At 41.0% G+C, this 12,759-nt stretch overlaps 1 protein-coding gene across 1 annotated transcript; it reads right to left on the bottom strand.

The window, feature by feature from the left end:
* Positions 1 to 1,608: 1,608 nt before the first annotated feature.
* slc2a2 (solute carrier family 2 member 2) lies at positions 1,609 to 12,741 on the bottom strand. Its single transcript, XM_064338749.1, has 12 exons — positions 12,514 to 12,741; positions 12,077 to 12,147; positions 11,220 to 11,315; positions 10,330 to 10,520; positions 8,782 to 8,906; positions 7,338 to 7,453; positions 6,540 to 6,702; positions 5,666 to 5,853; positions 5,453 to 5,557; positions 3,705 to 3,806; positions 3,158 to 3,361; positions 1,609 to 2,094 (listed from the first exon to the last, which is right to left on the bottom strand). The coding sequence occupies exons 2-12, from the start codon at positions 12,089 to 12,091 to the stop codon at positions 1,891 to 1,893; spliced, it is 1,509 nt and encodes a 502-aa protein (XP_064194819.1). The 5' UTR covers positions 12,092 to 12,147; positions 12,514 to 12,741; the 3' UTR covers positions 1,609 to 1,890.
* Between the last annotated feature and the right edge of the window lie 18 nt (positions 12,742 to 12,759).

Raw genomic sequence — 12,759 nt, 5'->3', positions numbered from 1 at the left:
AAACCAAAATGTATAAAAATAAAACCTGAGATCCACATGTGAATTGTCTGATTATAAATCTGAAACTGTGGCGTACAGAGCCAAACCAAGAAAAAAATAATGTCTATATAGTTTATACAAGTGCAGACGCATACATTTTATGAGAATGTTCATTTTATTATGAACCAAATATACCAAAACCCTTATTTTCTTTTGTATTAAATATTATAGAATCCTTCAGCAGCAGCATTCCATCAGTATAAAATGTAAACACCCCTTCGGTAAGAATGAGCCAATTCAGAAAGAAAACACTGTACTGTCCAGTATCGTTATTAGATCAGACAAAATAAGCTTAATCTATAACATGAAATTCTAGTCAGATGAAGGCTTGGCCTGATTTAGGAACAAACATGAAAAAAGGAAGATCTAAAAGGACAACCAAAACCAGTCTGATTGGATGGTAAACATGGCATTTTAACGGCACTTACATGGGCTTTCCCTTTTATTTCTAATTTGAATTGAATTTAAATTCTTCCTTTGAATTCTTTGCAAATACAGTGTTTTCATACTATTTTGGGCTCTGTGCTCCACAATTATAGACTTGTAACCAAATAATTCATACATACTTAATCTGCAGATTCTCAGCTTTTATTTAAGGGTATTTTTATACGTTTTGGAATTGAAATTACAGCACTTTTTATACACAGCCCCCCATTTCACGGCACCATAATGCTTGTAACAAATGACTTCACAGGCATTTGACAGGTGTGTTCAATTGTGTCTTTAATGTAGGTATATGAGAGCTTTCAGTTTCTAGTCTTGATTCTAGACTTTTGCCTGCCTGGAGTCTTTTGGAATTGAACAACCCTGACTAATCAGAAACACCTGTAAAGCCATTTGTCCCAAACAATATTACATTACATTACATTACAGGCATTTAGCAGACGCTCTTATCCAGAGTGACTTACACAACATTTACATAGCATTTACATTGTATCCATTTATACAGCTGGATATAAACTGAAGCAATTCAGGTTAAGTACCTTGCTCAAGGGTACAACGGCAGTGTCCTACCCAGGAATCGAACCTACGACCTTTCAGTTACAAGCCCAGTTCCTTACCCACTGTGCTACACTGCTGCCCAAGTGCCCTAAATGGTGGGCTATGTATATAAAGTGCAGTAAATTCTACATGGTGAGACCAAATGTATAAAAAACTTCCCTTGAATAAAAGCTGAGAATCTGCAGTTTTAACAATGTAGTTTGATTACAAATATAAAATAGTGGAGTACAGAGCTAAATCCAGAAAATAATGTCTTTGTCCCAAACATTATGGAGGGCATTGTAGCTTATCGTTGGGAGAGAAGGACAGTGCTCATTAAATTGGCGTTGAATGAATTCCTAGGTAAAGCCCACATGTGCTGCAGAAAAAAAACCCTGTGAAATAAGCATATGTTAATATCCATATGTGGACAGCATACTAGGCTATATTCCTCAGCAAAAAAGCAAAATAAAGAAAAAAAGAAAGGAAAAATGTCATCCAGGTTAGTGTAACTGCACATTACCCTAACATGTACATGACATCAATTCCTTTTGACACAACATCTAAAATATGCATATATATACACCCAGCAAGTGCATCATCCAAAGCACAGCTGTGCGGGTATTGCGCTGGACAACTAAACTCCACTGCTTGTAGTGCTGGATACAGAATAATACTGTAATTATGAAATCATTTTGTAAAATGCAACTTCAAATAATTCAAAAGATGCGGTCACTAACTATCCTTCGTCGAAACTTTGATAATTTATGAAAAGATTCCGAAAATATAAGGGTTATTAAAATGAACACTGATAAGGTCGTAACAGACATAGCTGTGAAAAGCAGCGCTGCCTCATGGTTGTAATAGTCCTTAAGCCTCTGTGGAGGACTTGAGCAGCTCCAGCTCTGTGACGGCGCTGGAGTCGGGAGGTGGATGGTGGCGCCGGTGGTGGAACTCAGCCGCTATCTCCTCGAAAGTCTTTCCCTTTGTCTCAGGGACGCGGAAGTACGTGAAGACAGTGGAACCGAATAGGATCGCGGCGAAGATAAGGAAGACATAGCTTCCACACAGAGCCTGAGAGAGAGAGAGAGAGAGAGAGAATGCAGTGCAGTGTTCTTGTAAGCGCTCTGAACTCAATACACAAATCGAATATAATCTGACAAGAGAATATGTGTGGTGTAATACTACTGTGACATCTGCTAAGAAAATGTATGCTGTCATGATTATTTTTATTATTTATTTATGAACCTTTATTTAATCAGGAATGGTCAATTGAGAGAAGAACTGACAGGCCCTGAATACAAAGAAGCAGTTAGGCAGTAAAAGCTGTAATATATAAATTACACATATAAATGACATAATTCATTCCAAATAAATTATCTCTATCAAAAAAGAATAATATAATGAAGAACAAGTGTACTCAATTGAAAACAAATCATATCACAATAATGTGTACTGATTAAGTGGAATTAACTGATTTCATGTTAAAGATACTCACTCCATTTTTAGATTTAACATAAGGAATTTCAAGAATACATTCCCGAGAACAGCTAATATAAGCGGCCCTTATAAATATTAGAAGAGATGTCAGGTAAAATGGCAACTTATTCAGGACTGCTTTGTATACAAATAGAAGGCAGTGTTGCTCTCTCCTGATATTAAGTGAAGGCCAGCCCACCCTTTGGTGGAGAAGACAGTGATGTGTTCCAAAACCACCAGTAATGAAACTAACAGAACTACAGTGCTGTGGAAATGTATTTGCCGACTTCTTGATTTCTTCTGTTATCTATTATTTGCCACACTGAATTTTGTCAGATCCTTAGCTTAGTAGGGTTTAGCTTACGACTGATGAGAGCATTCTGACTATCAAAAAAATCAGCCTGTAATTTACTAAAAGTTAGATTGAGGGTACGGATGCAGAAATGATTGAGTCATCCACATAATAATGAGCAAAGCGGTGAGTAACCAAGCTTTGGATTTGAGTCAATCTAAAACAATGATGACAAGCACATGTTCTTTTCTATCCAGGGAATGGACAATGTCATTTATACTTTATAGGTGCATTACATTCGCATCCCACTGGCAGGTCCCGCCCCACAGAGTGGGAGTCACTGCCTCGGAAAGAACGCCCCCTCACCTCGATGTACGGGAAGGACATCCCGATGACGAAGTTGCAGCTCCAGTTGCAGAAGCCGGCCAGGGCCATGGCAGCCGGACGGGGGCCCTGGCTGAAGAGCTCTGCCACGATGAACCACGGGATAGGCCCCGGGCCAATCTCGAAGAAGCAGACGAACAGGAAGATGGCCGTCATGCTCACGTAGCTCATCCAGGCGAAGGTCGACTGTGGGCAGAACGCAGAAGGAACTTTTTAAACTGAGGTTCACTTTGACTCAGAGCCACAGCTGTAAGTGCCGGTAGTAGATTTTCATCAGAATTACACATCCTGTAAAATATGAAGGGGCTTAAGAAACCTAACTGCTGTGTTCTTTGACTGAAACACTTGCATGTTGAGCAGGTTTGTAAGACCACTATAAACCACGGCATCCTGCAGTATTACCAAAATACTACTCATCCTCGCCCTCCGAGGCACCAGAGCATACTGCAACGTGCAAGTTATCTCAGCTTCAGTTAGAAGCCACTCTGAAGCTGTCTGCCGAGGAAGTAAAGCTGTGGTGCTTACGTACCAGGAAGACCAGGCCAACAGACATGGTGACTGCACAGCAGCACATCCCCCCATATCCAATTAGAGTCAATGTCCGTCTGCCCGCACGGTCAACCAGCACCACCTGCAACACACAAACAAACATAAAAACAGGCATTAGGCGCCCAGGATCAAAGGTGGTGGAGACAAGCAGGCCAATACACACAGCCAGTAAAGAAGCAGGTAGTGCTCTGTCACTCCATGGCTGCAGGCTGATTTTACAGTGAGCTCCATAACATTTGGGACAAAGACATACTTTTTTTTCTTGATTTGGCTCCGTATTCCACACTTTTAGATTTGTAATCAAACAACTCTCATGTGGTTAAAGTACACATTCTCAACTTTTACTTAAAGCTATGTTAGAATACACCCTCAACAGGCACTTTCGAGGTGGGGCTGGAGGGGATTGGTGCACAGGTTAATCGATGTGTGTTAATCAGCACTGTGGTTGCTGTGGTAGTCTAATGTGCAGTCTAATATGCAGTCGTGTTCCTCAGCATTTAGTTGCTGACTCTGAGGTTCAGTAGAGCAGATGTTAATCAGCAGCTGCTGCTGCCGGCTGATCTTTCTCCTGTAATTATCCCGAACTGTTTATGAAGCTAGTCTGTCCTTGAACAGTGAACCAGCTGATAACAGAACATTCCTGTCCACTCCCACTAACAGGCCGCCAATATCCCTCTAAGCTAGCGCTTATAACTAATGCAATCAGTAAAAGAACACTCAGTCACAGAATGTCCAATAAAACACCTCAGTAAAAGAACACTCAGTCACAGAGAGCACAGCCAGAGAATGTTTGAAATTAACATCGCAAACTGAATTGGACTCAATTTCATTTCAATCTCATTAATTTAGGAAATGGACTGAAATTAAATAAATAAATTCAAACATTTTCAAAGAACATCACAGGCATTTATGAATTTAATTACAATGGTCCCTGGTCATGAAAATACTCAATGAAATGCCTATCACAGAATCCCACAGCCAAGAACACAAGAATTGTACATCTGCAGCTAATTACTTAATTATTCAGTTTTTTTACGTGGTAACATCACCTTTGTGCACGTCACATTAAACTGTGAACTAAAATGAAGGCATTAAATTGTATGTATAAATACAATAAAATTGTATAAATTAATTCTGATTACAAAAGTGATGTAGCATCATCTTTAACTTAAAAAGTCATGTTTTGTTGTACAATAACAAAACTGGAATTAATGGGAAATGTCCTGCATCTCTACCTGTGTGTTAAAAACCAGTAGAGAATTTCAATCTAAAAAAAAAGCATGCAATACATTATTCATTTAAAGGAAAGCTTTCTCCTGTGTTCAGGTCCCATTCCCCATAAGCACAATCTGCAAATACTGTAAAAGATTAAAGATTACACTTTGTAATTGTACTTAAAAGGCTATTGTTGCCACTTTATCTGTTCTAGCTTGCCCAGGGATCACAAGTATAAATAAGCTGCTCATCTAAATATGGTACCTTTACATTGACCTGAACAAGACATGTTGATTACTGTGCACTGTACCTTTCAATTAAAAACTGAAATTAATAAATTGGTTGGTTAATTAAAAAGTTAAGTATAGAGGCTTTCAAGCAATAAATGTAGTTTCTTTTAGTAGTAGTTACCCCCCCCCAACAGACTGAAAAGGATGAGGACGCTTGTGTTGCTAAGTGATGAGTGATTAGCTTGTGGTTGGAGCTTGGCTTTAATGTGAAGCATGTACTCACCGAAACCATGGTGAAAATGGTGTTTATGACGCCCACCCCGATGGTTGCGTACACGGGCTGGGTGATGCCTGCCTTGTGGAAGATGGCGGTAGAGTAATAAAATATCTGGGGTTGAAAGGAAAGCAAGTATCATTGTTTTGTGAAATAATGCCTGGGCAATAGAAGTGCAGCTTAACCTTATATAAAGCTATGTGAAAAGGGGAGGAGCCTCACAGCATTGATCCCAGAGAACTGCTGGGACAGGTGCATCATCAGGGCCACAAGCAGCTGCTGGCGGTACTGAGAGGAGCGCACCAGCTTCAAAATGGACACCTGCTCCTCCCTCATGACCTGCTCCTTCTCTTTCTTCATCCCTGCGATGTCTTCGGAAGGGTCATACTCCCCCTTTAACCTCTTCAGGCCTGCAGGGTCCATGCCATGGGCACTCGTTAGAGAGATTGGGAGGGTTCCTTTAAATTCAGCTTGTAGGATTGGCAAGGTTACTGTTACTCTGTGTTTGCATTGCTACATTGACAACACTGAGGTGAGCTTCAGTGGAAATTCACAGAGAGAGGGAGAGAGAGGTACTCCCTAAAAGAGTAATACCAAAGAAATGGGAGCCACAATAAAGGGAACATCCATACAGGTTCCTCAGTGCAGAAATGGAACCAGTTCGTCCCTGCAGAAAATGGACTAATTGACTGTATGTTAACGTAAAATGTATATTCGACTATATTTTCTACTGTATCTACTCTATGGGCTCTGTAAAATATTATAAAACAACAAGAGAGCAACCCCTGCAGTTTGCAGGTACCACTGAAGAAAGCTCGCTGTCTGAAAGCTGTTGGGTCTGCTCTTCTTTCGGAGTGCATTTAGCCTCTTGGCATTTCGAAACGCAACTGCTTTGGCCATTACAAAGGTTGCTCTCCTATTGTTTTATAATTCAAAGCGTTATTGAGCACGTGCACAAAAATAACAAAGGACACCGCTGATGCGAAAGTAATACAGCATCCTGCAGGAGCAGCATCCCTCCAGCAAAGCATCCACTCTCAGCCCACCCAGTGTGCATGGGCAGTGGAGGGGTGTCATCGGCAGGCAGCATGCTCACTCTTGCGGGCTTCCTCCTCTTTGCCCAGCTTGATGAAGAGGTAGCGGGGGCTCTCGGGGCACAGGGGCAGCAGGAGGCTCTGGAGAACAGCCGGCGCCCCGGACAGGCCCAGCAGCAGCGGCCACATTGCGTCATTGCCCAACAGGAAGTCCAGCCCGATGACCTGAAGCACAGGAAGCAGAGGTAGCTGACGGACGAGGTGTTCCTCTCCTCCCCCCCCCCCCCGCCTTCACGGATGGCGGACAATCTTTTGCGCGCGGGCAAACTTTCGCGCTTGGCCAGGTGTTGGATCTCGTCAAGCCCTCAGCGACGCGTTACGTGTTCCAAACGGCATCCTCACACACACAAATTACAGTGGTGTGTATAACCGAAATGCCATGCAAACACAAGTGTGTGTGTGAATCCCGGAAAGTGGAACAGACCGTAGAGTTCTGGGGGCACCTCAGAGAAAATGGATTTGTCACGTGATCTGGCTGCTCGCTAGCACCCTGCGCAGCGGTTACGGCATAGATGCCACGTTCGCAACCGCACAAGCTTAAACCGGTTAAACAGCCCTCTTAGGACAGCTGCCAGGAACCAGCAGTGCAGAAATGGAGCAATCAGGGTTGATCAAAGTACTCTGCGCCACACCTATTCACGTGAACCCCTGAAAAGCACCCTCCAATTAATAACAGAGAAGCACTATCCAATCAGTGGTAATAAATATTACACAAGGTTCATTTCGACAGTTCGATTTTTTCCCTTTCAAAGGAATATGATATGGTCTCATTGGATCCAGGGGAATTAGTCAGCACTCACCTGACTGATAAGGATGCCCGTGACGATGGCCAGCTGGTGGAGCGTTCCCAGTGCGCCTCGATACTCCACGGGCGCGATCTCCCCAATGTACAAGGGCACCAGCCCAGAGGACAGGCCTGGGACACAATGCTCCAGTTGAACAGGGCCAATCGCGATGTCATGATTCACAGCAATACTGCAGGGAAATTAAGTTAAAGGGGAATTGCACTTCATAACACTTCTGCTTCTCGTGACTGATATTGTCCTTCTAATGAATGTGTCGCCCTTCATTTTTCGATTAGTTATTTCATTTTAAATGTCTAACGTTAGAAAGAAAGACCTTTTTTTAGCGCAAGTCCACATAGTACGGTTTCCGGGTTTTTCTTCTTGTTCAATTTTGTTTTGCAGCAAAATCGAGAAGAAGCAAACATTCCGTTAACTTAGCGTTGGAATCGAACAAATCAACATTCTTTTGTTTGATGCGATTATCGGTGTAATAATGAGGTGCATTGTACCCGGTTTTTATAATGCCCCCGTTAAACTTGCCTTGAAAGCACATTTTCATAGTTTTCCACGCGATGCAACTTTGTGCCAGACGTGGCTAGATGTAATCAGACACCCCAACATAACAGCCGAAGAAGTTCGCAAACGAAATACAGCGACCACTTGAAGCCACTGACTACCAACGCGACCGTCTGAAGCCTGGAGCTGTACCCACCATTTTCCCATCGTTGGTCGAACCGCTCGAGGTAGGTACTAAGCGGGCTGGCTAACGCTATAGCGTCTGTCTGTGATATAGGATGTCTATGGTAACAGACAGCTTGCTGGCTGTTGTTATAGGGTTGACACCATCCATTTATTTCGTCCTCAGACATTTTCGGCTTCGCTAGCCGGCAGTAATACAACACTTTTTCTACGACCAACCCAATGTTATTGTCTGCAGGTACACCCACATCAGAAGACGCGCAATGATATGCATCCTCAAGTTCGACACTAAACTGCCTGGGGCTACTTCCTGCATTTGTAAAGGAAACCAACAAAACAGCATAAAATATTAACATAATGAAATAACTAATCGAGAAATGAAGGGCGACACATTCATTAGAAGGACAGTATCAGTCATGAGAAGCACAAGTGTTATAAAGTGCAATTCCCCTTTAAAAGCTGGCATACTCACACTGGCAACGGCCACAATTCAGATAGCATTAGTGGTTTTTTGCAGTACCTTGCACTCACCAGAGGAGTCACATATAAGACTTCATAGGGATTTCTCAGAACCCACTAGCATCTAATCTTCAACAACTTTGGTTACAATTTATTGTATCGTGTACTTGTGGAGAGTTCCCCCAAAAATGCAACCTAATTCACTGAAATCGAAGAGCAGAAAAACGTATTTGATTTTTATTTTTTATTTTAAAGGGATGAGTTTATGAATTATGTGTGAATCTGTCCAGGGCCTCCTTACCGCAGTAAAGTCCCATCACGGCGCGGCCTGAGATCACCATGAGGTGAGGCTTTCCCAGTATGGACAGGCCCATGAGCAGGCCTCCAGCAATGGCCAGGACATTCACCATCAGCATCCCTTTTACCCTGCAAAGGCAAACCAATAGCAGCACTCCCTCAGACTGGCTGCCAATAATCACCAGACACAGTTCTCCCCATGAACGCAATGAGCAAACCTTTTCCCGCCCCTTATAAAATAGTCATGAAATGTAACTATTTTATATAAAATTAATACCCATAATATGCCATCGCTGTTCGATAAATACCATTTAATTAGTGTTTCTGGTGGTGAACTAACTGTTCTTAGACTGGTATTGCTATCTCATTGTCTACCCTTGTTAATATTGTAAATATATAGCATTTCAAAACCCAACCATATTTTACTGCTGTACATTCCCTCCCTTGTGTATCTGGATGCATATCTTCCTTTCAAATAAATAAAAAAAACATTAAAAAGAAATGTGTAGAACAAATTGTTTGAAATATATTAATATATTGCAGATTGTATGAAATACAAAAGAATGACATATTATGTCAATTACTGCCATACATAAGGGACGGAAGCAAGGTAGTCCCTGCCTGCTCATCCAACAATGACTCCTCTTGTCAGTTGGGTGTCTGCAGCCTTCCTACACTAGCTGTGTACAATACAATATATTATACAATATATTATATGCTTATATTTTATTCCACATTAAAGGCTTCAAATTTCGCTTAATAATAAAGAGATGTAGAGTTATATACCTAGGCATAGGGAAGGATCAAATGTATCTTACTTGAAAATGAAGTGGGCTCAGCGCAGATCATAAAAAATAAGCTTAACTCTAATGCATCTGCATAGCACAGAAGAAAAATTGAACAAGCTCCTTTTTCCATTGTGTTGAATGCCTGTCAGCCCTCCACATACAATGGTCGAGGCAGAAATGATAATCCTTTGCTAAACCTTGCAGGGCACCTACTATTGGACCGTTCAAGCTTGCAATCATACGTTTTTCTGAAAGAGCCAAAACAGAAAATACAAACCCCAGGGAAAGTGTTCAGCCTGACATACCATACACATTTCAGATGCTGAGTTCAAAATTTTGAAAAGTGCCAGTTGAAGAGCTATGTACTGAAAGTGCATAAGAGAACTGAAAACATCAGAATGAACCTACCATCCTGTATGCTTAATTTCAACCCTAATTTAGCATACCTAATTCTAGTAATTAGCAACTCAACAAGATCTCTAGCTTTTGAATGAGGTCTGCTGTGTTATGGTTGGAGGGAAAACCTATAGGACGGTAGACCTCTAGATCAGGATTAGGCAGGCCTGGTCTAAGGAGTAGGCTTCATGCACAGATAGCACAACGTGCCATCCTACTGCCCCACTATATTTACTCTGTGTTGTCAAAGAACAGTCATTTTAGAGGTATAGCTATTCAACGAATCCTGAAGTTGGTCCAGTTTTTCGCCAAGAATTTTAAAAAGCTCTCACTCAGCTCCTTTGATAATGGGGCAGTGCTGTCCTTACCTGCCCCGTAGGTCTCCCACAAAACCAACCAGGAAGGAAGAGCACACGCCCCCAATGGAAAAGATTGCCACGGAGAGGGACCAATACATGACAACTAAAGGATGGGGCTCTTCATCTTCAGTGCTATTGAGGGAGCGAGTGAAGTTCTGTGGTAGAACACCAAGTGAGCGCCCATAATGCTTCTCTATGACCTGCAGCCAAAGGGCAGATGGACATGTTTTTAGAGACGTAATAATAATAATAATACTACTACTACTACTACTACTAATAATAATAATAATAATAATAATAGGAAACCCAAGTTCACACTATAGGAAAATCAGGATAAGCCACACAGTACATAGGACTAAGAAATAGTAAAAAATAATAAATAAATAAATAGATAAAATGAGTAAATAATACAAGATATTAGGTTATACAGAGAAACAGTAAGAAAAGAAACTATGTAAAAATGTAAAAATTGTTAGTTAAAAACGATAATGGATGCATGTGTGCGTGTGTGTGTGGTTAAACGTCTTGCATGTATGCTTGTCTAAATGAGTGCGTCTTGAGTGGATTATTCTCAATGTAATTGAATTCTATTTTTATCTTTGTCAACTGAAATAAAGACCAAATACATATTTAGTGTGCTACAATTCTCAAAGCTAATGTGATTTCAGAGGAGATGCCTATTGCATTTGCCCTTCTGGAAAATAAATAAATGGCATTATCTGCGGGAATACCATTTCATATTCAAAGTTACAAAAATTTTACATATTTTCAGATACATGCAATATGATTTACAGTCGCTTTTACATTTTATTTTACATACATATATTAATTGAAATTCTGTACTCACACTTTTCAACATGGCTTTCAAATTATGTATGACTACCCGTGCGAATGCTTACCTTCTGGGGCGCGTTGATGACGCCAAGGCCATATCCATACTGCAAGGACCCAAGCGTAGCGGTGAACACCGCCAATGCTAGGGTTCCGGAAAGCTTCTACATGACACAAGCACAACACAAGCCTGTCAACGGATATACATCATCATCACCCAGACGAATAGTCATGGATATGCTGTACACTGACTAATCTTGCCCTTGAAGATTGATTTTAGCTGGAGTGGAGAGGGAGGGAGCGGGCAGATAGCTAGTTACGGGTTCTTCTGCTGCACAGAGAATGTCGTGCCTTGTTTACCAGCATTTGGCCACATGCTCAATTGCCAGAGGTCTCAATATATCCCAGGCACAATGCAACAGGAGATTCATGTGGATATATCACTGCTGTACGAAAGGCTTTGGATTTGGCATTTTATTTGACATCATGTCAACAAAGAATTCTGAAAAAGCAGCAATGTATCAGCTGTAGACTAGCCTATAATAGTTGGGTGCATTTTTAGAAATAAAATATTTAGTAATATTTATTATTTAGACATATATTTACTTTAAGTGCTGAAAACACACACAACTTTGTTTCATTGATTGATTAAATGATTTTAAAATAAGTGCTGTTGAACAGCGGATGTAGTTGCTGCATCAGCTCAGTATCTTTTACAACAAAGTATTTGATGAAATATCAATATTTCTGTATTATATCAAATATTCACAGCTCAAAAATTGCACTTCAAGATATTCATTTTGTTATCAATTTATTTTATCCTAAAGCTTAACCAAAACACCAGGTAGTTACAGAAAAGAAGTACTTTTTTTTGGCTTTGTTAACCAGTAACATTTTCTGCAAGCAAATAAAGAAATCCAGTTACCTTTCCAGAATCCATTTCTGTGGCTAGGAGCTTAAATCCACCTGTCGTGCTAATAGCAGCTCCAAGGTTCTCTGGAGGGACAGATTACGGACCCCTTAGCTCAGATATTTTGGATAATCATCAATCCGGCTGATCACGCCGCATCCACGCTATGGCCGTGTGCACCTGGCGAGTTCTGCCTTCCCTACCTTCAGCCTCATGCACAGAGAAAGCCTACAATTACAGCCATCTACAAACATTCATTTCATTAGCTAATCAATCATCACAAATAATGCGATTTGCTGGACTATGCTTATTTGTAGTCCATTATGTTTGTATCCTCTAGTTTCTTTTCTTTCCTGAAAGATTTTAAAAGACAGCCACAGCCACACTGCTGCACCTTGTGGGAAAACTGAGAATGAATGCATTATAGCAGATTAACAGAAAAAAGAACTTACTACTGAACGAACATTCACAGTGAGTGAATTGATTTGAACCAAATCAGCATTCCTCCCACACCCCGCCGTCCAAAAGTCCTGGGTAAAAAGTTTTTAAAAGCTGACAAATGCAGTCAGTGAAGGTGTACAGGGGGCATGGATTTCTTATAGAGTTAATAATACACTGTTAGGGGCCAAAGTCCCAGGGTCAGCTTAATCAACATGTTGCTTCAGAACAACAACATCAGAGCCCTTGTAACATCACTG

This window comes from Anguilla rostrata, chromosome 6, assembly GCF_018555375.3.
Source record: "Anguilla rostrata isolate EN2019 chromosome 6, ASM1855537v3, whole genome shotgun sequence".
NCBI lineage: Eukaryota > Metazoa > Chordata > Actinopteri > Anguilliformes > Anguillidae > Anguilla > Anguilla rostrata.
The sequence above is the reverse complement of the archived record's forward strand: the minus strand, read 5'-3'. Positions and strand labels throughout refer to the sequence as shown.